The sequence below is a fragment of the Gallus gallus genome, chromosome 2, assembly GCF_016699485.2.
Source record: "Gallus gallus isolate bGalGal1 chromosome 2, bGalGal1.mat.broiler.GRCg7b, whole genome shotgun sequence".
Taxonomy (NCBI): domain Eukaryota; kingdom Metazoa; phylum Chordata; class Aves; order Galliformes; family Phasianidae; genus Gallus; species Gallus gallus.
This window is the reverse complement of record NC_052533.1, coordinates 103,009,675-103,035,014: the sequence shown is the minus strand read 5'-3', so window position 1 is coordinate 103,035,014 and position 25,340 is coordinate 103,009,675. Positions and strand designations below refer to the sequence as shown.

Here is a 25,340-nt window from a genome sequence, read left to right as displayed (position 1 = left end):
TACAACTTCTTTTCATGCAGTTTTAGAGAGTGATAAGGTGTACCCCTAGCCTCCTCTTCACTGACTCCATCCATGATCAGCTCCTCAGTATCTTCATGGAAAGAGGAGATGTCTTCCCACATTATAGTGTGGCTCATCCATTTGCCAGGTAGTGCTGCTGCTGTTCTGGGGACATACAATCAGATGAGATCCAAGGAGTTCCAAAAGTTAAACAGGATTATTCAGTCACAGATGCATTCCCCTTATATTCTCTCCCATCATAGGCCATTATATGTCTTGCCTTCATTCTACAATGCTTTTGAATAGGAAATAGTACGCTTTCATGATCTCTCAAAACCATAGCTGTAAAAAAAGTCTTATTTATTGAAGAAAATCAAGAGATGTGCATAAATGCTTTACACCTCTAAATTCTCTACTGCTTCACCTGAACAGGTATGTAGTCCAATGCCTTTTTCCAGAGAACATGTTCATAATAAAAGTAGTCTATATATTCCCCTGATGTCTGAACATCATTAATGAGAGAAAGCAATCCTGCTACATGCTTGACAACAAATTCATAAAGTAACTGGATGTTTGATGCTAAGTTGGTAAACTGATTCTGAATGTAGTAAAAACTATTCAAAAGAAATGAAATGGAGAATATATTAACTTTTGAATACTACTGATCCTTATGGAAAATAACAAACATTTCTCATATAACTATTTATTTATTTATTCTTAACACCATCTGTGAACACAAATATTATCAATGTTGCAATTGGAGATAATATCTTCCACAATCAGAATGAAGATAATGTCAACAGTCTACTAAGGAAAGACAGGCAGAAGTAATATTCTTTTCCTAGCCAATCTGAATTGCTGAAAAATGTACACAAACTTTGGGCATGTGCATTCCTCTGAAGAACATATTTCACCAAAGCCTTACCTTTGGGTTAGTCTTCCAGAAGAAGTTAATGACAAACCTTTGCTATTTACAACAGTCGTTCTCTACAGATATAGCTGAACGTCAGCCTGTTTAGTTTTTGTTTTTTCTAACCTTCTAACAAGAGGCTGATCTCAATAGTGCAAACTTCTTGGGACATAATATTTTCATAAAAGCCATTCGAAATTTATCATGACAGAGAGGGTAGAGGAATGGGTTCAGAGAGGAATTGATCCACAAAAGCCAAAAGGTAATTTGATAGAGAACTGAATGGACACATTCACTTTGGCAGGCTCCACGAATAATCATTACTAAAGTATATGGGGCCCAGCAAATGGCAAAGACACACACAATTATGGCAAGTGACTTCGCAATCTTCTTGTCATGATACAGTTTTGACCTGGTTCTTGCAGAAACAGAGAAATCATTTTCTGGGGTCACAGAGTTGGCTCTGGATGGAGATGAGCTTTCAGTTACCAAAGACTCTTTCTTTATTCTCATGGAGGAAGAAGCACTGTCCTCCGTTTCTGACAAAGAGGGTCCTCGCCTCAGCAAAAAACAAAACCTCCAGGTCACGCTGCTGCTCCCTGGAGGCTCACAGTATTGAGTGCTGCCGCGCCGCTGCCGTCTCTGGATGTTGTAGAAGATGCTCAAGTTGAAGTAGGTGACCGAGATCAGTGGCACAAAGAACTCCAGGGTGGATGCACACAGGAGGAAGTACCAGTTGTGGAAGAACTCGGCATAGCACTGCCCCTCCCTTACCACGGTACAGCCAGCCATGTACTCCCAAAGGAGAACTGCTGGAGGGTAGAGCAGGAAGGCAAAGACCCAGATGGCCACCATCTTGACAACAGGGTTGGACATTATTCCCTGCTGGGTTCTGTAAGATACCTGTGAGGGGAAAAAAAAAAAAAAAGAAACTTGTTGCACATGTAGAAGTAAACAAAGAGAAGTAGCCTGAGAGGAGCTTAGCATAGCATTTGCTAACTCAGAGCTGCAGCTTCAGAGATCACATGAAGCTCGCTCGGGTAAGCTTAATTCATTGATGCTGACATAACATGGGGGATTCTACGTATCAGTAACAAGTATTAGGGTCCTGGTTCAGGCAAGAAAACGCAATCTTCCATCTGTGTTAGAAGCACTTTGCAATTTGGTATGCCTTGTTTGAGACATCTGCAGCCTGAATTGGCTGAATAATTAGCGTTTTATAGTTGCTCAGAGAATGATTCCCATTCACTGACAACTGCACTGGTTTTTGCAGCACTTTACAAGCACATAATGCTGTATGTTTCACAGCGGTCAACAGAAAATATGGCCCATATTTAATATGCACCTTTGAAAAACTGCTTATTGCACACTTCAGGAGCAGGCAAAATCCAGCTCTATAGAGTAGCTGTTAGCTGATGAAAAGATAACATCACCTTTTCTCTTCCTTATCCCCAACCTCTGGGACAGTACCCATTCTCCACTGTTCTAGAACAGGCAAATATCCTACAGCTCACAACCTTCTCCAGGACAACAAAATGAATGCATAATTTGGAAAGCTAAGAAAGATGTCCCATTGAAAACAAGAGTACAAATTACTATGACCAAAGACTCTCATACAAATGTCCATAAGTACTTTTTCCACCTGCACAGGTGCACTCAGCTTTGCATCTTGTAGGTGTTGACCTTTTACATTTTCAGTGTAATTTTTTCTTATTAAAAAAAAAATGTTTTCAGTTTGATTTTCCAGATTTTTTTTATTAAAACATTAAATAACAGAAAATTTTAAAAAATAATAATAAAAAAGCAAGTATAATAAGTTGAAGTAACTGAAACTAACAAAATTAAAACTGAAATCTTACGGTATGGCATCATATTGGCATTTTCATAGGTCGTCAGAGAGCTGAGACTCCTAGATCAGCCCCACATTTCTCTGCCACTTCAGCAAGCAGAGTCACTAGTGAGAAATGCTGACCTCCATCCTTAGCATGAACCAGGACATAAAGCACGTATAAGGTGCATTGGGTGCACTGCAGAAAGCAAAGACATTGAGTGCACCTGAAGTTTGGGGTTCTGCTTCAGGCACTGAGAGGAGGTTTTGTCTCATACCCGCAGGCAGTCTCTGCAGTCTGTCCTGAGTCACTCTGTGCCTCGTTTGCTCTTGCTCCCAGTGCTCTCCAGGATCACTAGGAGACAACTCTCAGGCCTAGATGTAAGCCCCAGAATCTTTTACTTCCCACACTGATTTATTTCAGATTTCCTTCTCCCGTGATCCCTTTATTTCTAGCCTCCTGCCTTAGCCTCAGCCTACACTCCTTAAAGCAGCAGCACAACAGCACAACAACTTGCAGCAGAACTTGTGAGAAAGGACATATTTGACCAGCTCTGGGCTGGAAGATGGGCTGCAACTACCTCCACATGCCAGCGTATGTTCTGAAGGCTACTATCTTGATTAATCCAAGGCCTATACTCACCAGTATGGCAAAATGCACAATACTAGTATCAAGATATAGACTTGCCAAATCCCACCATCTTGCCACAAAACTCAGAAAGACTATAAATAGGGTACTTACAGCTTTAGTAACTGAGAGGAAACGGTCATAGCTAATTATAACAATGTTAAATACTGAAGCTGTACACATGAGATAGTCGATAAGGAGCCAGAGCTTGCACATGCCTCTTCCAAAGTGCCAGATCCCTGTCAGGGCATAGGGGATGTAGAGAGGGATGCAAAATGCACCTACGGAAGCAACCACAGAGACATCATGAAGTTTTTACAGATTGCAAACAGTACTCCTGGAAGCAGAGACAGTTTTCTGGTATTTGGTGTAAAAAAAAAGCATACTATTAAGGTGAATACGTAAGTTATATAAAGAAATTCTTACATTACCATGAAATCTAATGAAGATATTCTACATATTAGATCTTAATGTATGTTGACCGTTAGGGATAAGGTCAAGGCACATCAGCAACAAAGGATCTGCTGAAGAACAAAACCGCAACCTAAGCAACTTTACAGTCTCTAAAGATATATAATCAGTGCTGCATCTTGTATGCATTGTGGTTGTGCTCCAAAATGTAACCATGTTGCTCTATATCTTATCTTTCATCTATGTTTGAGTTTTCCGTCAAAATACATCTACAGATATTGCTAACATAGCTTATTAATATAAGATCTGTTAGCACATGTGCACTAGGGACAATATATTGGAGAGTCTGCATAGTGTCTGGAAACTTTTACCAATGATAGAGTAGACGCAGCAGAGATATGCAAGTCTATTCCATTTTTAAGGGGTGTTTTAAATCACAACACTTCTCCAGCTAAGATTAACTCCAAAACTGTTTTTCATTTTACTGCATTTACTTTTTGTCCAGAAGTCTTTCTACTGAAGTAGTTGGAAATATGGCACTATGTCAAGAAGGGGTTGATACAGAAAACAAATGGGAGCAAGTCTGTTGGTGGAACGATCCATCTGATCCATAGTCTACACTGAGCTCCATCCAGTAGAAAGAGAGCTCATTGCTCACTACAACTACCAGGAAGGATGTTGCAGCAAGCAGAGTGTCAATCTCTTTTCTCAGGAGACAAGTGATAGGACTCAAGAAAAACAGCCTCATGTTTAGACAAGAGAGGTTTAGAGGGGACATAAGGGAGAATTTCTTCACAGAGAGGGAGGTCAAGCATTGGAATGGGCTGCCCAGGGATTGGTGATATTCCCATCCCTTGAGATGGGGATCCTTAGGAGACATGGTCATGGCAGTAAGGGACATGGTTTGGTCAAGGGGCATAGTAGGTCAAGTTGGGAGACAGACTTGATCTTGAAGGTTTTTTCCAATCTAAATGTTTCTATGATTCTATGATCCCAAATCATTTCCATGTTTTATTTTTAAGCCAACCACTTATTTATTTTACCCCTAATATTCTTTCAAAATTATAGTGCAATATCTAATTCTGTTTGTCTACATTCCTGAAAAAGCTGATCCAACAGAGATAAATACAAAACCATATATAGGCTCATGATTCATTTTAAACTCTTCAGATTTTTCAGTTTCAATATGTCAAGATTTTAGAATTTACTGAACATGTTCAGGATGATGTGCTAATGGCTTGTCTTAACAAACATCTAAAATATAAATAGTATCAATTTCGCACAAAACCCTCATTTTTCAGAGTTGTTGATGACAGCTACTGCTCTCATCAACTTCAGTAGATCAAACAATGTTTGACACCATGTCAAAAAATGATTACTGTTGGTTTTTGTTGTTGTTGTTGTTGTTTGTTGTTGTTCATTCGATATCAATATAGATGAAGAGACCAGGCTTTAAGAGTTTATATTTGAAACTATTTTCAATTTTGCTAAGTAGAGGATGCAACCAACATAAGTTATGCTGCCTGGAAAGATTCCATACTTCTAAGAAATATAAAAATACTACAGCAGCTTTGAAAAACAGAACCTTTTCTGACTGATCCCAGAGATTAAGTTCTGGATCTAGATTGTCTATGGGCCAGCAAAATACTGATAACAACCATTTCCTGACAGCTGACTTGAGTCTACTCAAGGTGCCAGCCACAAACAAGAGCAGGTAAGGATGGGAGGTACTTAAATCTAAATAAAATTAGACTAAATTGAAAGATACAAAGACAAACAAAATTTGGAGATGTGAGCAATGAAATGATGGCTCCAGCAATTTGTCTGCCTGAAGAAGGAAAACAAAGGCTTCGATTCCTTTTGTTTCTGCCTCATGGAGTGGGCTCTGGAATTAGGGACCACTTTTAACAACTGGCATAAGTGAAGAAAAACCCTAGAGGCTAGCCTAGTACATTTCACTATTCAGCACTGACAAGCAACAGCACTCTACAAAAGTAGAGCATGTTGGTGAGTGTTATTTCCCTCTTCAAGAGCTGGTGAGTACTGTTCTATTTGACAGTCTTGAATGGAAAGAACTTGTGTGCAGAAATGACTCCTTGCTAGCCTCAAATCAAGATGATGCCAGAAGATTTTATCATGCTTCTCAAGACAGAATCACTTCCTTTACTCCTATGACAAAGGTTTAAAACTTAGAGCTCTGTGCTGAAGATACTACATTGAAAGAGCCAGGCAAACCTCACTAAAACACCAAAAACCTTCTAAAAAATAAATATTCAGCACCTCAGATCTTACTTAAAAACCTGACTTTTTCTGTTTGCTGGAAGATCTACCACTGGATCATGGTTTTTTTTTCAGTCTTCTCCTCTGTTTTAATGGTCTGATCCCTGCAGAAGCACTGCACAAAGCATTCACGGCCGCTGCCTCTTTCCCAGTGTCACTCACTAGGACTGAATCCACCGCAGCTCAGGGTCTGGTGCATGGACATTATGGGACAAGGGGGCTAATAAGGAAAACAGATGGAAGATGCCAGCAGATTGTTGCATTTCTTGTAGTTTAATATACTCACAGGCCTTTTAATACTGCATTAAGAAGTAATTAATTTACTTTGATGTACCAGAGATAGCTGTATAAGAAAGCAGTTGCTCTGATAAATATGAAGATGTTACGATGGTGGGTAATGAATAGTTTTACACAAGGAGCAAAAGTAAATCAGAAACTCAGAAAAGTAAATCAGTAAATCAGCTCCTGTTTCAATCAATCAGCATTCATGTACAGTAGTTACTCATCTTTTCTTTCTTTTTTCTTTTTTTGAAGAGACATTAAAAGCATTTACAATAAAAAAGAATGCATTATGTATCTCATTATGATGCATTTTGAGACACAATAGGCTGCTGAAGCACTTAACACAGTTTCCATCATTCCTTACCCTTCCCCATGCCACACAGCTGGGAAATAATTCTCTAAGAAGAAACCACACACCTACAGAAGACACCCAGCTCCCCCCTAAGAGTATTGGAAAGCAAACATTACATGCTTCCATTGCAACTTACCCACTGCAAAGTCAGAAATGGCAAGGTTGAGAAAGAAATAGTTATTCCGGTGCCTGAGATTTTTGTCCAAGATGAAAGCCAGGATCACCAGGACGTTTCCGAGGATCGTGACCAGAGCCAGCAGCACCATGAGCAGAGCCAGGAGTACCAATACACCCAGGGAAAACTGAGGGGTCGATGGCTGTGGGGGCACTGTCCCGTTACAGAGTAGCATCATGCGTGGAGTTTCAGCAGGAGAAACTTGGGAAGAAACTTCCGACTGTCGGATTTATCCCAAAGATTGAGAAAAGCCTTTCAACAGGATAGGCTAGAGACTGAGACATCCAAAAAAAATTTCACAGTATCAAAATAACGGATTACAAGATTTCAAAAGCTGGAGTCTTCAATGTTCATCTGAATGCACCTGAAAAAAAAAAAAATCCGTAAAAAAAAGACACCTAATAAGTAAATGCAGACTGTAAGACAATTTATCTCTTTCCTGAAGGCTGATCCTTATCTTCTGAGGTGAGAAAAGTTACTCTGAAAAGTCTTTTCAAAGTCAGGCAGTTTGCATATTAGCATTATGCAAGCAGATTTTACTCTGAATTCTGCTAAAGCTAAAAACAGAACTCTTTTCACTTCCCCAGTGGTCAGCAGAATTTCAATAATCACAGTTCTATTTCTCTTACTGTAAAATGCAAGCACCATTATTCTTGTTGCTGTAGCACTTACTGAACTACATAGTTAAAAACAGAGGTGTGCATTTCTTTAAAGCTGGGGGTTACAGAGCATCTAAAATTCATGTGTACGTTACAGAAGTGTTACCTTTTGAATTCACTCAAAGCAAGAAACCCTGGGCAAGCCAAGCAGCTGACCTTTGGTGGATCTTATAAGCACGTCCCATGTAATCTTTCACTTCATAAGATATTCCAGGAAAGAGCCCACTGCCTTAGTCCTTTGAAGGCATAAGAAGACACAATCATTCTTCATTGTAATTTCACCTATTTTGGGAAGAGTGACACAGAAGTCAGCAGGCTGTGGCTGTGACTCATGCCTGTGGGTCACCAGACCCATAGTGCTGCAGCATGCTCTAAACAGGTTTTTAGGCTGTGGTTGTAGCGCTAGATGCTTAACAAGAGGTAGGGCACAAAGCACAGAAAGAAAACACGAAGATACTTTGGTGCAGTGCTCTGATCGTGTCTTGGGAAAAAATATATATATATTTTAAAGAGAATTGAAGCAAAAAGTGTAACGCAACAGGAGTATAGAAGGCACCTCGGGAATGATAAAATTCAGCAACTGGACACTTGCCTCAAGTGTATGCACAGCCTGGGAATTGCACAGGAGGAGCTAGACCTGCCTGAACAGTCACAACGCCACCAGCATACAGTGAAAGAACTCAAAATCCTGCTTGGCCATGTAAGCATGGTGTTAGAGAAACTAAAGCTTACCTGGAGTTGATGCTTGTACAGGACATCAAAGACGACTAAATGCATCTTTCCCACCCCTGTGCTTAGTGAGCAAGTTCAAGGAAGAAATCTGACAGAAACAGGTGAGGATTGAGTCAGGTTTTACTTGCGAGGACTTGACCCGTAAGAATTCGTGGAACCCAATGGACTTAGCTCAAGAGGATGGAGAGAACCAGCTACCATCCTTGCAAGGCCACTTCCCACCCTTTTTCAAAGGTCTTGGAGTTCCAGGAAGGTTCCTGATCACCAAAGAAAAGCACACATTCCACTCATCTTCAAAAGTTGCCATACGGTCACCAAAAAAATAACATAGTACATCCTCATGGATGGTATTTCTGATCATTTGAGGAACGAAAAAGTGACTGAGTATTGTCACTAAGGGTAGGTCATGCCTGAGCAACATGGTTGTCTTCTATAATGAAATGTCTGTATTTGCAGACAAGGGGAGAATAGTCATTTGTTCCAAAAATTAGGGAAGAAAGCAAATTAAATTTTTAAGTTCTATCATAGTTCTTCATAGGGATGAGGGAAAAAAAATCTATGTGGACTATCCTTCCTTCTTCCCTGTGAAGTAAAACCACAGCCAACCCTAGACACAGGCGTTAGGAGAATCATTAGGGTTAAAGACTTTTATAAGAAATAAACAAACAAACAAATAAATAAAAATAACACCACTCCTTCCAACATGAAGGTTTTATTTGATTTTCAAGATTTCAGAGGGCAAATTTAGGAAAACACTGTTGTGGATGGAGTTGGACCTCACAGAATCATCGGCCTGCGTCGCTGTCTGTTTACAATAGCTACCGAACATCTCCATACACAGAAAAAAAATGCAATGCCATTAAATGATGGAACAGATAACTGGGTAGCGAAACTTTGCTTAGAAAAGCAAACTTGGCAAGGGAAGTGCCTTTTTGTCAGCGCATGAAAGGCATGCCCAAAAACAAATTCTGAACAAGCATACTAGCAGAAGCCTGAAAAGCATCCATTAGAGGAAGACTTAGGATGACACTTGGACTAAGACAGCTTTAATGCTGAGAAAAGCAACAGTGCTTGGCTTAATTTGGGAGCAGTAGAGCAGTTAGAAACACACAGCAAACTCTGCAAATGTACAGGAGCTGTGTGAACACTGTACATCAAAAACACTGATCTCTAGTGATTTCAGTACTCTACGTGGTTTCAAAATTACTACACGCTGTGCTCCTTGAAAAAAACTCTTCTTTATCAGTGCTGCAGAGTTTTTACCATTTTATCTAGTCAATAATTCAGTAGGCTATTTTTCCAAAGTAATCAACCCATTTAGTTATAAAATGCAAAGCATTTTCTTACACAGATTTTTTTTACTGAAAGCACAAGATAGAAAAGCAGGCAGTTCAAGTCTTCCCCAGTTTGGGCCTGCCTACAGCTTCTCTGTTGAGCAGATGTCTTTTTAGTTGACATTAGCTATTCTATATATGTTTCAAGCATGTACATGTAGGTGGGTTTCATTTTGTTTCGAGTTTTTTCGAGCCTTACAGAAAAGTAAACCCCTCAAAAATCTGTGCCAGCACCTTAACTCACGACAGTGAAAGCAGCTGTGCTGAATCAATGACCTCTTGAAGACATTTATCTCCTTGCAGTCAGGCTCATAATGTATAATACTACTTGTGTAAGGCAAAGAAGCAAGAATAAGCTGTGAAATGCTATCACCTGCCAGTACGAAAACTGGCAAGAGAAATCTTCAGCCCCAGGCCTCTAAGCAGAATGGGATTTTAGCTCCTCAAAACCATTAACTTCTGTGCTACCATTAAGCTGTTTGTACACACTTGGACTGTGCTCACAAAGGGGTCCTCTAGTTTGGCAACACTTCTACAGCCCCTTTCAAACTTGAAACTTTCCAAAAGAAAACTATTTAAATCTTTGTTATTCTGTGCATGTGTTAGATTTCTATTTCTGTACTTTATACATACAAAGGTATAAGTGTCCCTCTTGACTCTGCCCTTATGAGGCCCCATCTGGAGTACTACATCCAGGTCCAGGGCCCCCAGTACAGGAAAAATGTGGAGCTGTTGGAGATGGTCCAAAGGAGGGCCATAAAAACGTTTAGAGGGCTGGAGCACCTCCCCTACAAAGACAGGTTGAGGGATCTGGGCTTGTTCAGCCTGGAGAAGGCTGCAACAAGACCTCATTGCAGCCTTCCAGTATTCAAAAGGGGATGATAAGGAGGAGGAAAATCAGCTTTTTACAAGGGCAGACAATGACAGGACAAGGGGGAATGGTTTTAAACTCAAGGAGGGAAGCCTTAGATTAATGTCAGAGGGAAGTTCCTTACAGAGAGAGTGGCAAGGTGCTGGAACAGGCTGTCCAGAGAGGCTGTGGACTCTCCACAGCTGGAGGTGTTCAAGACCAGGTTTTACGGGGCCCTGGGCAGCCTGGTCTAGTACCAGACCTTGAGGTTAGTGGTCTTGCCTGTGGCAGGGGGGCTGGAAGCTGATGATCTTTGGGGTCCCTTCCAACCCAAGCCATTCTATGATTCTATGATAAGTGTATAAATACATTAAAATAGCAGGGAAAAGACCCAAACAATAACACGCACTCATCCATCCATGGAAACCTTGAGGAAAAACTTGCAACACTCAACAAAAGGTAAAAAAAAAAAAAAATCTGACACTTGGAACAGATTATAATGAAGCTCCATTGCATTACTCAGTCTTTTTCGCACTACATATTCACTCCCGTTTTATTAATAGCCACTTAAGACACTCTCTATCAGCTTGCAGACAGACTTCAGTGAACCCCCTTCTCAAAGAAGTGAATACAGCCTCTGCTCAGTTATAGAGAAAACCTAGTTTGATGCTGGTTCAGTGGCAGAGAAAATACACAAAACATCACAGCAACATGGTACAAATAAATGATTTAAACATCAGAGCCAGCTTGAATTTGTTCCAGCCATTTTGATGGTAAAGCTTTGCAAGTGCAAAGATTCACATAGGAGAGTGTTGTCTGTTCTCACACAGACAGCCAAAAAACTCAAATGCAGCATGAACTTTGTATTGCTTGTTCTGCTCATTCAATAGGAACGTGATCATATGCCAACACTTGGCGTATTTCTGAGTAATCAGAGTGCATGAATCTGGCACTGAAGATGATTTAAGCACAACCAAAGAGGCAGCTACTACCAGGAGAAAAGCTAGTGCTGGTAAAGAGAACAACTGTTTATGCCTGTGATTATTTTGATAAACAGTCTCAAAATTTCATTACCATGGAAACATCTGTTTTCTAAAAATGATTCAGTTACTAACGTACATGCATTGTGTCCCTCAGCACCAAGAACGGGCTGCATTATAATTAAAAGGAGAGAGATGTAGGATTGGGCAGTCTGTACAATTGAATAATCATAGAATCATAGAATCGCTAAGGTTGGAAAAGACCCACAGGATCATCCAGTCCAACCATTCGCCCTTCACCAATGGTTCTCGCTAAACCATGTCCCTCAACACAACATCCAAACGCTCTTTGAACACCACCAGGCTCGGTGACTCCACCACCTCTCTGGGCAGCCCATTCCAGTGCCTGGCCACCCTTTCAGAGAAGCAGTATTTCCTAACATCCAGCCTGAACCTTCCCTGGTGCAGCTTGAAGCCATTCCCTCTAGTCCTATCAGTAGTCACACGAGAGAAGAGGCCGACCCCCAGCTCACTACAACCTCCCTTCAGGTAGTTATAGAGAGTAATAAGGTCTCCCCTGAGCCTCCTCTTCTCTAGACTGAACAATCCCAACTCCTTCAGCCTCTCTTCATAACGCCTGTGCTCCAGATTCAGATAATGCCCATCATTGTAATCATAATGACTACAAAGCACTACGTTGCCTTCATAACACTTTTTAAAAGGAAATGTTACTGCTCCTGTGTGGGTTTTACACAACACTTCAAAATTGTAGCAGGTCTTTCTCCTCTGATAGCTTGAGGTCTACAAATTGTACATAAAATTTTAACTCAGCACATGCAAAAAGAGGCATGTCCCCTCCAATGAACATATACAGAGATATCTACAGAAGAGTCCTTCCATTAATACCAAAAAGAAGTGCCTGAAGCCCATAAGTCAGGAAGAGCATCCAGTAAAACTTTGTTATTAATTTCATTTCAGTAGATGGTGTTTAATCTTGAATGAACCAGCATAAGCAAAAAAAAAAAAAAATTCTGAAAGACCAGCAAAATAAGAGCAAGTACATGCCTCTGCCTATTCTTAGCTAATGCCATTAGCAACCAAATGTTCTTCTCTATTTCTACTGAAGAAATGTGAAAAAAGGCAGTAAGAGACAAACGTTATTTCTGACTCTTTTACTTTAATGCTCTAAACAGAAGGTGTATCATTTGATCTCAACATTGTCAACTTTTGGGGACATAATATTTTCATAAAAGCCATTTGAAATCTCACATGACAGAGTGGGTAAAGAAATGGGTTCAGAGAGGAATTAATCCACAAAAGCCAAAAGGTAATTTCATACAGGATTGGATGGACACATTTTCCTTGGCAGGCTCCACGAATAATCATCAGTAAAGTATATGGGGCCCAGCAAATGACAAAGACACACACAATTATGGCAAGTGACTTCGCAACCTTCTTGTCTCTTTGCAGTCTTGACTGAGAATTTGCACGGAAAGATGCAGAGAAGTCCCTTTTGTCAGCCACAGGACTCGTTGGAGATGTAGAGTTAGACGCCAGTGATGGTCTCAATGACCTCATTACTGAAGAAGCACTGTCCTCTGTTTCTGACAAAGAGGATCCTCGCCTCAGCAAAAAACAAAACCTCCAGGTCATGCTTCTGCTCCCTGGAGACTCACAGTATTGAATGCTGCCGCGCCGCTGCCGTCTCTGGATGTTGTAGAAGATGCTCAAGTTGAAGTAGGTGACTGAGATCAGTGGCACAAAGAACTCCAGGGTGGATGCACAGAGGAGGAAGTACCAGTTGTTGAAGAACTCGGCATAGCACTGTCCCTCCTCTACCATGCTGTAGCCAGCCATGTACTCCCAAAGGAGAACTGCTGGAGAATAGAGCAGGAAGGCAAAGACCCAGATGGCCACCATCTTGACAACAGGGTTGGACATCATTCCCTGCTGGGTTCTGTAAGATACCTGTGAGAAAAGGACCTGTCACTTAGTAAAGTAACTTGCTGGCACAAAATAATATAAAAAAATAAGTAATCAAAACAAATACAGTATTTGTTCTGCAGATTCCTTGATGCCTAGAGCAACCTCTCTTTTCTAAGGCCCCAAAAAACACTATTAATCTTGTTCATCAAATACTGTGGTTCTGCAATTTATTTTAATACTTCAGGATTGGAAACGTGTAGAAGTTATGATGGCCTAACTACTGCTCTAGGAGTAAAAGAACATGTCTTGGTTTCATCATGATCTCAATAAAGTAGAAACAAGGAATCGCTAAGATTCATCAAATTCTCCTGCTCATAGGAGAGTGAAAGCAGCTATGGCTGTACAGGCAAAAGCAGAAGCTTTCTGTATTAGACAAGCTAGTATGAGAAACTGCAAATACCAGACAATATAATTTTCAGCATTATTTCCTCTTGCCATAATAGAAAAATCTACCCCCGACATATGCTTTAATATGTCTTCTTATTGAAACATTCAATTTTTACACTCACTTTAGCTTGTAAACATCTTGTTGCATTGCTACAGAAGTTGATGTTTTGATGTCTACTCAGACTGCATTAATTTATCTTACAATCTACATGTAGAAATCTACCTTTAAAAAAAATGTTAGGAGTTAAAATTATAGCAAAGTTAGGAACTACCAAAGTTAAACCTATCCTTGTAACATCTCAGACAAACATTCTTGCTCTTGAAAGATTCGGAGTTCCAACTCTCAAGATTATCAGCCAGTGAGAAGCTGGACAACTATATATATGACATAGTGTTTGACATTTGTCATCCCAGGCTTTACTGAGATTCAGAACTACCTTCCTCATCAACTCCCTATATTGTTCATTAGTGTAGCACCTGCGTGTTATACAAATATTCATGAATGTTGTCTTCATTAATTTTCACATTAGGCATGAGGGGCATCACTGTCCCAATTTTATCAGCTAGTAGCAGAGTAATGGCACATTTTTACAGGCATTATTTCAAAATCTCAGTTTTAAATCTCTGGGCCTGATGTTTCAGACTCCCTTATACCTTAAAGCACCAGTTCACAGCACAGCTCCAATTCACTTCATCCGCAGAAGCAAATTTTCAGCCCTCTGCAAGACCACAGGCATCCCAATTTAGTAGGCAGATAACAGGAAGCTCAGTGTAACTTCACAAAAATTGAGTGAAATGACTGGACCTGACCACACATCAGCAGCAGAGGTGGATCCCAAGATGGTGAGGAAGCATGACCTCTTTTGAACAAGAGCTTACACATTCCTGGACTCACTCCATTCTAATTCCCCAGAGGAGAAAAACAGAAGGTGATTACATATGCAAAGACCATCAACAGTGCTTAAAATCATGGCGTCTGGCTGGGTTGCAGAAGACTTTGTAATGTACTTTTTTCACATTCTTATCTCTGCAACTTCATTAATATATTTCAATGCTGCAATTTGTTAAATACAGGGATTTTCATACTTTTTTCTTAAAAGAAAAACAAATAACAAAATACCACCCAACCATAAAACCACAATACTGAAGAAGAGAAAGAGATATGAAACTGTATCAGCACTTCCCAAACAAGAACCAACTGATCTCACACACAGCTCATGTCACTCTAGCTAACCGACTCATAAAAAGACAAGGATATTGGTTGTCTTCCATCTCAACTCAATACCAAGTAGTGCTCAAAAATGATGAAAATTAATATTTAGTAGATATCTTCTGAAGTAAAAGAATGATCATAATCAAGGAACACCTCTCCCCTCTGTACATTTTGTTCCCTTCTTTTCATTTAGAAGGATTTATTTCCATGCAGCTGCTAGTTGGCAGCACGTGTCAGTCTCTTCTGGTGGTAACACAGATCATCATCTCTTCTCCAGTCTGTCCATCCTACGTCTCTCTCCATATCCCCCTCTCCATAAAAATCATGGAATCATCAGGGTTGGAAAAGGCCACTGAGACCAACTAGTCCAACCATCAGCCCATCCCCACCACGCCCACTGACCACGTCCCTCAGTGCCACATCCACATGGTTCTTGAACACCTCCAGTGACTGTGAGTGCACCACCTCCCTGGGCAGCCTGTGCCACTGCAGCACTGCACTTTCAGATGGGAAATTTTTCCAATATCAAACCTGAACCTCCCCTGGCACAACTTAAGGCCATCACCTCTAGTTCTATCACTGCTACCTATGAGAAGATGCTGACCCCAACCACACCACAATCTCCTGTCAGAGAGTCATAGAAAATGCTAATGGCTTGAGAGCAGTCCTGTGGAGAAGCTTCTGGGGATGTCAGTTGATGACAGATTCAACATGAACAGGCAGCGTGCGATTGCAGCCCAGAAGGCCAACCATTGCACCAAGAGAAGCGCGACTAGCAGGTCAAAGGAGGTGATTCTGCCCCTCCTTGACTCAATCCAGATTTTTTTTTTTACCACTCTTTTATGGCTAAAGTCCAGGTCCTCCGCACTCCCACTGCTTCTGTAGAGTAACAAAATAGGTTCTAATCATGCAAAAGGAAGGAAATACTGAAACCGTAAGAAAGTCTTTATCTTTTCTCTAAATCCCAATGCCATAGCAGGCATGCCATCTACAGCCAGGAATCACATGGGAAAACTCTTTTTTCCAGTATAACCTGTTGAAGTGTATCCGACAGAAAAGATCTTCAGAGAATTTAGTTGCTCATGCCTACCTAATCTCTATGAAGTCTTCGCAAACTTTGCATACTTGGGAAAGTTTTCAGAGGCCAGGGAAAAGCATATTCAGGGTGACCTTTCTGCCATAGTTTATGCACCTACTACAGCATACTGAAGCATCAGAGTTTCTCCAGTACAGTAATAGTACAACAACGAAGGCTGGTTTAGCTTCTGGGCTATTTGTGAATATTGAGTTTTCCAAAAAATCTCAAAATACATAAAGAAAATTAGAAATGTTCTTACCGCTTTCGTAACTGACAGGAAACGGTCATAGCTGATAAGGACAATGTTAAACACTGAAGCTGAACACATGAGATAGTCCAAAAGCAGCCAGAGCTTGCATAGCCCTTTCCCCAGGTGCCAGGTCCCTGTCAGGGCATAAGGGATGTACAGTGGCATGCAGAAGACACCTATGGAAATGAACAAATTGCATATGTCAGACAGCACCATGGTCAGTGCTATGCAAGCACAGAAGCATTTCCAAGGCATCTGACAAAAAAAAGTGATGCTGATTGAAATTACCAGGTGGAAGGCCCAGCATTCTCATGCAACCAATGAACGCTTTGCCACATCCCAGGCACCACTGACATTCCTATGTTTAAGATATTTAGATAATTTTAGATTTAGTTCTTAATACACTATGCTGTTGTAAAAGGTACTGAAGAGATTCTTCTGAGATTTTTAGGGAAATAGGAACTCTCAGTTCCTCTTGTTCTCCCTCTCTACTATGAATCAAGAGATCTCTGTATGTTACAGGTCCAGAAGCAAAGAGATAAAGCAGAAGTTGCTGACAATTAAAAGACAGATTGCTTATGTTAGAAGAAAAAAGGAAAGGACTCTGCAAGAATAAAAATACATTATTTTTGCAGTTAGGATCCAGTAGAAATTTAAGATAAGCTAGGCATATCTCAACTCTAAATTGTGTAGCTACAGATCTGAACTACAGATCAGTTCGATGCTTAAGTATGCAAAGCTTTTCATCAAATTCAGAATGGAGAACTAGACAAGTGTCATCAAACCAAATTTCTGGAAATCAGATAAAGCCATGTAAGCTGTACTTCTTTCCTGGGCAGAGGCAATTTCATACTTCTCAGCTAGATGCCACTACTAGTTCAGTGTGGTGCAAGACTGTGAGCAGGACAACAAAACACCATCGACTGGTTTTATAGTCACTGCTTTTTTTTTCCTCCTGTGACCTATAAGGAGCCCCATGCTGCAGTGGGGGAACTGCTGCCATTGACAAAGGCTCGGGGCACTGCCTGGCAGAAGAGGACTTGAGAGAAACAGAGTCAGGAATCCCAGCAAAGGACATGATAGGCTCAAGCTGACATTTGCAGGACTCCCTTAGCTCTGCTGATCTGCTACAATGAGGTGCTTTGACTCAGCAGCACCTATCCAGGTGATAAGACTGCTGCAGTTTCTGTAGAAAGGCTAGTGCTGTTCAAGAGTGAGACCAACAGGTGATCACAGGGTGCCTCAAAGATTCTTGAGGTACACCCCTACAGCAGGTAACAAGAGTCCTGCAACACAACAAGGCAGTTGGAAGCTGGAAGAAGTCATAATCTTTACATGGGAAGGGTTCCAAACATTATACAGAATAAAAAGAGTCTCAGATTTTGTTGTGGTGTGACAAGTTCAAATACAGACTTCATGGAATAGCCACTTGTATCCATAACCATTCATTTACATGTACATTTATTGCCATGGCCGTTTAACAATTCAGATAATTTCAATACAGTCTTCAATTGCACATTACAATAGCTTTTTAACTATATATATTTTTTCTCCTAAGTTTCAAAATAAACTGTGTTCCAACCTATATAGATATATAATGAGCTTCTTGAAAATAGCTTGATTTGCTATTTTTGTCTATTGATACAAACACATATTCCTAAGAAATTACTCTAGATAGTGCAGAAATTACTCTAGATAGTGCAATATTCAGCAACATATTTAATTATTATCACTATTTAGTTGAAAACCTTAAGTAATTATCTCATTACTGTGCTACAGTAGATTGAAATAGAATATATCAACAACATATGCAAGATGCCCCAAATAATGTATACATATAAAAATATATGGTGTGTAGTTTGATTACTTAGTCTTCAGTTGGCTCATTACAGACAACTCCCTCTTTTTAATATTCCCTATTGGTTCATATATAGTAGTGCTTTGGGGCTTTTTTTCCTCAAACATTAAATATTATCTATTTACATACATCAACTCTATCCCAGCCAAAACCAGGTCAGACCCATTCCCTATGATAATATATATCTGAAGAATAAGGAACATTACAAGTATTTATATGAAAAATGATACCTTAAGTATCTCATTATGATGCATTTTGAGACACAGTAGGCTGCTGAAACACTTAACACAGCTTCCATCATTCCTTACCCTTCCCCATGCCACACAACTGGGAAATATTTCTCAAGGAGAAACCACACACCTACAGAGGACACCCAGCTCCCCCCTAAGAGTATTGGAAAGCAAACATTACATGCTTCCACTGCAACTTACCCACTGCAAAGTCAGAAATGGCAAGGTTGAGAAAGAAATAGTTATTCCGGTGCCTGAGATTTTTGTCCAAGATGAAAGCCAGGATCACCAGGACATTTCCGAGGATCGTGACCAGAACCAGCAGCACCATGAGCAGAGCCAGGAATACCACTACACCCAGGGGAAACTGAGGGGTCAATGGCTGTGGGGACACTGTCCCATTACAGGGTCCCATCATGCATGGAGTTTCAGCCGTGCTGTTGTGCATGTTGAGCATCCAGGTCAGTTCAGTCCAGGAAGAAACTTGTATTGTCCAGAAGGCTGAGATTCAGAGATTCGTAACAGCTGAGATGAAAAGGCTAATAGACATCTAAAAAATTGAGTCAAGAGGAAAAAAATTGAGAGGTTCTGATGATAGGTAAATGTTTAACATAAAATTTTTAAAATCGTAGTAAATAATGACAACTGTAACCACATGCATCTGTAGAAGAGTTACCAGAATGAGATATGCAATACTTCAAAGCTCATATTTTAAAATGTAAGTTCTTGTTTATGCAACTTGATACTTATCTTGGGAGGTCATGAGGGCTGATGGAAGATTCTCTTTCCTCTCCCTCATTTTCCCTCCCTTCCTCTCAGAAATGTTTTCTCATTACCGTTACAGACCTCCACTATTTCAGGAAACTATTTCTTAATCTCAGGTTCATATCCTTATGAAAATTTGATTTATGTTCCATTTCTAATTTCATCCTAATGTCATTGTATTTCAACAAGTCTGTGGTATGTTTTTGCTGACCAAAGGCGTGGTTCACTTTGCTGTTGCAGTTGTTGTTCTTCCCCTTCCGAAAGCTGGTGCCCCGTGTATAAGCATACACACACTTCCATGCTACACTTACCAGAGCAGCTAACCAGTCATGACCCAATGCTCAGCAATCAATTTCAAAACAACCTGTAGCAGCCTGAGGGACACAGGTTGCTACCACCCCAGAATCCAGAGCAGAAATGGTAACTCTGTTAGTGTGAACAGGAGTTTTGCAATTAACTTCAACAGGACTAGGCTTTTCCTTCCACACTGGTGGAAGAAATGATGCGTCTTCCTTCAGCGCTTAAATTCTGTAGAAGTAATTAATGAAGGCACTTGCAGAGAGCTTTAAGCAGTACAAAGTTGTAAAAAGTCAATCATATTCACTACAGGTTCTAAAAACACTTTAGTGTTTAGACACTTAAATTTGGAAAGTGTTGGCCATCATGTCTGTGCTTCTGTTGTGGGAAAAAATGAGCATTTACAAAGCGCTTGCGCTGAATGTTTGAATGGCAGCAGTACAAAAGTACAAAAACTTTGTTATCTGTACACATAACTGCACAGCATGCACATCTGTTTCTGCTTTTAGCCTAATCTCCTTACCAGGTTACATTGGAAATGTAGAAAACACACTTAGGCTAGCGGCATTCCTGTGTGGAGCCAGATGATGGGCTTGATGATCCTTGCAGGGCCCTTCCAACTCAGGCTGTTCTATAGATTTATGCATTAGATAGTAGCTGTTACCCGTCTTCTACTAGCAGTACCGAGGCTGACATGAAGTCTGATGTCTCAGATATTGAAAATTGAGGTCAAATTCAGGTTTCATCTCTCGTCCGCCTCAGCAGCCAATAGCCTGAGGATAAGGACACAGCAAAATGTACTGCTGGTGTGCTCCCCCCACCTCTTGTGAATCGTGGCTCAAGGCACTGATACAGTACCAAAAGTGACGTTCAACTACTTTATTTTCACTTTGTCTGATAAAAATCACTAAGTTTTTGCTCCTGCAGGTTGCTGATAAGAAAAGACATAACAGGGCCTCTCAGCCCTGTAGGCCTCTAAGGAGGGTAACTCCTGTGCATTCGAAGCTAGAGAACAGCAGGGAAATTGCCATGCTTACTGACAAATTGCAGATCCTATGCAAACTGTTAGCATATCCCAATTATACTCACTCTCCCTTTCCTTATACATAATGTAACCAGTCCTTTTTGTCCAGTCTCACCTTCTTATCATGGGGCAACAGCCCATCCCCGTACATTCTAAGTCACAGCCCACGGGAGGAAGCACTGAATCCAGGGCAGCTCACTTGCACACAACAAACCTGCCTCACACCTTCATGACTGGGTGCCATAAACTGCACGGTCATGTCTCCTGGAGGAAAGTACACCACAGGCTTAATGGAAGACGCATTACATGAGCTTTTGGCAGACTTATTTTTTTTTGCATACGTGACTAACTATGATTAAACCAGTTGGGAAGACTTGTCTTGCTAGAAAAATACCTGAAGTGAGTTCTGAATAAACTTTCAAGGGGGCATGTGTTTGATGCTAATCCTATACAAAGGATAGGCAATTTCTATTCAAAGAAACATGCTAGACAATAAGTAAACAAGCACAGATAAATACACCAAAAGGATCCATAAGCAAAAGTTACGGCTTCCTATTTCCCCTCTTTCTTCCCCAGGCATTTAACAAGAACACACGGCAAACAGTAAAAGAACCACCCCCAACCACCTGCTCACTGAAACATTTAGACTTCAGACCACAAAATCACAAACAGCTCAGAATTGCTCTGCTACTGATACAGAGGTCTTCATTTTAGAAAGTTGCAGGTGTGAGCTGACCTTTCCATACTTCAGTAAGGAATAATTCTATATATATACGTTAGAAAATTCAGATGAAATATTCTATGCCACCACAACTTCTGGCAGAAATGACAGTTCATCTCCACTTCTGAATTACCCTGAATTTATTAATTGTTTAGCTTGGAAAAGAGAAGGCTCCAGGGAGACCTCATTGTGGCCTTCCAGTACTTGAAGGGAGCATATAAACAGGAAGGGGAACAGCTGTTTATGAGGGAGGATAGTGATAGGACAAGGGGGAATGGTCTTAAACTGAGACAGGGGAGGTTTAGGTTAGATATTAGGAGGAAGTTTTTTCATACAGAGGGTGGTGATGCACTGGAACAGGTTGCCCAAGGAGGCTGTGGATGCCCCATCCATGGAGGCATTCAAGGCCAGGCTGGATGTGGCTCTGGGCAGCCTGGTCTGGTGGTTGGCAACCCTGCACATAGCAGGGGGGTTGAAACTGGATTATCATTGTGGTCCTTTTCAACCCAAAGACCATTCCATGATTCTATGATTATTAATGCTCTTCTCCTTGAAGAACTGGAACTTCTTTAGAAGGTGCTTTGCCAACAAAATAATGTGACCATACAAATCAGATAAAAACTTCACCTCTTGTTCCACTCACTTACGTCTGTGCAACAAAGACAAAATAAAACATTCTGATACCACCTCAAAGGAGACAGGGATCCTGCAATAGTTCATCAGGTTTCAGTTGCACTTCTGATTGATTTCCAGTAAAGCCAAAAGTTCACTGTTAACAGTTCACTATAATAATGGAATCCTTTTCTTCTTATTTTGTTCTAGCTAATGAAACTTCTAGCTATTCCACAATTAGGAAATACATATAAAGCCAACATTTTCCTTAAGAAATTTACTGTATTTGACAACAAAATCTCACTGTTAAAACTGCTACTTCACTTTAATGTTATACATTTTATTAGGACATTATTTTTAAGGTTAAAGTTATTTCAAGCCTTTTGTAACCCCTCTCCCTTGCTGGATCCCACTTGCTAGTTCACATAAGTTATTCAACAGAATCTGATTTCCCATCAAGTCACGTCCTGCACTGAAGAACACTGTCCCACACTGTTTTAATTGATTTTTCAACATGTCCCTCTAGATCCTTATTTATAAACCTTTAACTTGCAGGAAAATATTAAGTTATCATAGTTTACACTGATAGATTATTACATCATTCAGTAGCAGAAGTTCAGAATATCATAATTTAGGATAACGCACTCAGCAGGAACATGGAGATGGTGCTACTGTAAAACCCTCCAAGTTAGATCTTTAACTTATCAAATGTAAAGGCTGACCCCAGCCTTGCTACCTGGAACAGGAGAAAGCTGTGCTTTATCTAAAGCTAACCTCATGTCAGCACGCTTCAGCTGAATGCAAGATTTCATTTCTTTCCTGCTATCAAAAGCAGTTTTTGCTGCTTCTGCTCAACTGAGCTTTACCACAGAAACCTGCAAAAACACTGACACATACCTATCAGAAAAAGCAAACCAGAAAAACCCAGTGGCTACAACTTCAAGACCCTACCCTGAAACCAGAAGCCGTCTGTCGGCAACATAAAAACCAAATTCTAAGGAAGTTAGGTTCTTGTTTGTTTGTTAGCTAGCCAGCTGCACTACATGCAGTGATAACAGTGTAAGGATCAAAATCTACTGCACGTGTCTGCTGCTGCTCTGCTCTGCACACAGTAGGTTATTTCTGTCCCTCAGTACCAGTCCCAGCATGAACATCCTAACGCATCTCATGTACTTCAACCACAATACAAAGAGCCAAATTTTTGATCCTGCCACATAATGCCTCTGCTGCTCTAACATTCTTGTACTACAAAGCAGAAACCATTGCATTCAGCTGAGCAGTAGGATACAGCCTCCATGAAGCACGGCTAATCATCAAAGAAGAAACATCGCAAGGTTTTGGAGGTTATGGGGCCTACTTTCTAAGGACAAAATCCAGTGTTGCAAAACTCTTTTGGCAAGCCACATAAAAACATTCTTAGAATAGAGGAAGTTGCATACACAAAAAAGGAAAAGGCTGCAGCTTTTCTTACTGAAGTGTCCACAGGACAGCTAGCCGGCACTTCATGTTCCCACTGAATGAAGCACAGTGAAAATAAATGCTCATTTCTATTTTGATAACCTACTTTCAGTGGGCTGTTACCACAATTTTAAGTCACAGAACATTCATTTCACTCACTGACTGGGTGATCTATATGACTTACTACACTTACCACGCAGTACCACGGAGCTATCAACAACTTGTTTCTTCCATTTTGGGGTTTTGGTGTTTTACCATCATGCAACACTAGACATTCACACTTACTATATAACACAAGACAAGGTTCTTGAGGACAAGGGACAGCAATTGCCAGCAGGTTAAAAAAACAAAAAACAAAGACACCAAGTGGTTACAAACCTCAGGCTGAACATACAAAAGCACGGACTTCCAAATCAGCTGTTAGTTCTGTATACTCTTTGGAAAAAGGCCATACATTACCACAGTTCCTCCACAGGTGGAATTGAATCTATGGCAGTAGAACATCTCACAGCTCACCTGTTTTCCATACCAAGTAACTGCAGCAATTTCACACTTCCATAAAAGCACCAGAAACTTGCAAATACTTAGGTCAATATGTTAAGGGCAACATTTTGACTCCAGAAGAGTGCATCAGTAAGACAAACTATGGACAAGTACTTCCATGACCCAAAAAGTGCTAAGCCTGGTACATACAATAAATGCTATTCTTGTCCTGGGAAGACTGCTGTTTTGATATAGCAAGTACAGATGTTAAGGCTGAACCAAAAGAGTTTTAAAAGGCAGATGAAATAATGATCCAACTGCTAGAAAGTCCATGATGATATCCTTGTTGGTTGGTTGGTTGGTTTTTAAATTGCATGTTTTAGTGGTACTTTTCAAGTTACCAGAATGCTTAAGGAATATTTCTGTTGCTCTACCAAACTCTGGAGTAGTTATTTTAATTAGATGAAGTTTGCCTTGCACAAAGTTTTCTGGGGAATCAATACCGAACAGCTGCAATGAACAGTTGAGTGGAAAAACATACCAGGCAAAAGGTGTATACCAAATGGTTGGCTAAATAAGCCAGTCTTACAAACACACCTTTAAATTATGTTTCTACTGCCAGAGAAATGTCATTAAAAACAGTCACAACTCTGACGTTATAAGTAAAATACATCAGGTGTGCCTAAGAGCATATCTGTGACTCAAATGCCAGTATTAATGAATCACACAATTGAGAAATCAACTTGAGGGAAAAAGAAAAAGAGAAAAAACAGATCATTAAATTTCATCCTCTGCAAATGAAAGATACAAAAAATATTTAAAAATATTTTTTAAAAACTAAATAAAAATTAATAAAAACTAAATTGCAATACGAAAATTAGCTGACAAAACATCTAGGTAATTTCCTTATCATGCTCTAGAGAAAGTCTGGAAGTTAATACATGAGTAGAACATCCAACCATTTTTGATTCTTTCTTTTTCCCTCCCCCCCATCTACAGAACTAATTTCAGAACATTTACTAATGTTTATGACTAGCTGTAACAGCCTGATTTCAAAATCCCCATATTCCTTGTTGAAATCACTGGTTCTTTTAGTTACACAACACTTAATCTTCAAGCTTTCAAAATGCTCCGTGAGTCTGCTACTTAAGAGTAAAACCTTCAAAGAAATACTGAAGAAATTTCTCCATATTTCTTTATTCATCACTCGATGTTCCTTCCTTGCATCATCAGGCAGGTGCTAACTAGCATGAAAACTGCATAAGCAGAACCAATGCCATATAGCACTGGCCGCCAGTTTTACTATTAGGTATTGAAAATTTTGAACTTTGTAAGTGATCTTGGCCTTCGAATAACTTCAGTCTCACCATCAGCACAACAAACTAGGGAATTCAAGTTCTAACACGAGACAGATGTTTGAGTTTGAACGCTGCAACAGGTACACAATCTGCACTTTAAATCAGTCAGCCATCACTGAGGGGAGGAAACGGTACAAGAATATAAAAAGGTTGTGTCTAAGTTCTACTACGGAACAGCAAAAGAAATCACAGGACAAGA

The 25,340-nt window shown here is 40.2% G+C and overlaps 2 protein-coding genes across 4 annotated transcripts; both read right to left on the bottom strand.

Annotated features, from left to right (window-relative positions):
- Positions 1-343: 343 nt before the first annotated feature.
- On the bottom strand, positions 344-7,809 carry LOC428525 (histamine H3 receptor-like). 2 transcript variants are annotated; one of them, XM_004939795.5, is made up of 4 exons: positions 7,632-7,809; positions 6,828-7,230; positions 3,481-3,647; positions 344-1,813 (listed from the first exon to the last, which is right to left on the bottom strand). In XM_004939795.5, exons 2-4 carry the CDS (start codon positions 7,042-7,044, stop codon positions 1,040-1,042), a joined length of 1,158 nt encoding a protein of 385 aa, XP_004939852.1. In that variant the 5' UTR covers positions 7,045-7,230; positions 7,632-7,809; the 3' UTR covers positions 344-1,039. The 2 variants fall into 2 exon arrangements, with proteins under 2 accessions (XP_004939852.1, XP_015133472.1); XM_015277986.4 differs by having other exon boundaries at positions 7,682-7,809.
- Positions 7,810-11,930: 4,121 nt separating this feature from the next.
- HRH4 (histamine receptor H3) lies at positions 11,931-19,461 on the bottom strand. Of its 2 annotated transcripts, XM_046938229.1 has the most exons (4): positions 19,400-19,461; positions 18,625-18,973; positions 16,345-16,511; positions 11,931-13,389 (listed from the first exon to the last, which is right to left on the bottom strand). In XM_046938229.1, exons 2-4 carry the CDS (start codon positions 18,878-18,880, stop codon positions 12,607-12,609), a joined length of 1,206 nt encoding a protein of 401 aa, XP_046794185.1. In that variant the 5' UTR covers positions 18,881-18,973; positions 19,400-19,461; the 3' UTR covers positions 11,931-12,606. The 2 variants fall into 2 exon arrangements, with proteins under 2 accessions (XP_046794185.1, XP_001232311.3); XM_001232310.6 differs by lacking the exon at positions 19,400-19,461 and having other exon boundaries at positions 18,625-19,143.
- Between the last annotated feature and the right edge of the window lie 5,879 nt (positions 19,462-25,340).

Excerpts from the sequence above, each read along its gene's own strand:
- HRH4 (XM_046938229.1), bottom strand. The coding sequence starts at position 18,880 with ATGCTCAACATGCACAACAGCACGGCTGAAACTCCATGCATGATGGGA. Across the intron at positions 16,512-18,624 it reads CATTTCTGACTTTGCAGTGG|GTGTCTTCTGCATGCCACTG; the intron begins GTAAGTTGCAGT and ends TCATTTCCATAG. Across the intron at positions 13,390-16,344 it reads TCCTGTCAGTTACGAAAGCG|GTATCTTACAGAACCCAGCA; the intron begins GTAAGAACATTT and ends CTTTTCTCACAG.
- LOC428525 (XM_004939795.5), bottom strand. The coding sequence starts at position 7,044 with ATGATGCTACTCTGTAACGGGACAGTGCCCCCACAGCCATCGACCCCT. Across the intron at positions 3,648-6,827 it reads CATTTCTGACTTTGCAGTGG|GTGCATTTTGCATCCCTCTC; the intron begins GTAAGTTGCAAT and ends TTGCTTCCGTAG. Across the intron at positions 1,814-3,480 it reads TCCTCTCAGTTACTAAAGCT|GTATCTTACAGAACCCAGCA; the intron begins GTAAGTACCCTA and ends TTCCCCTCACAG.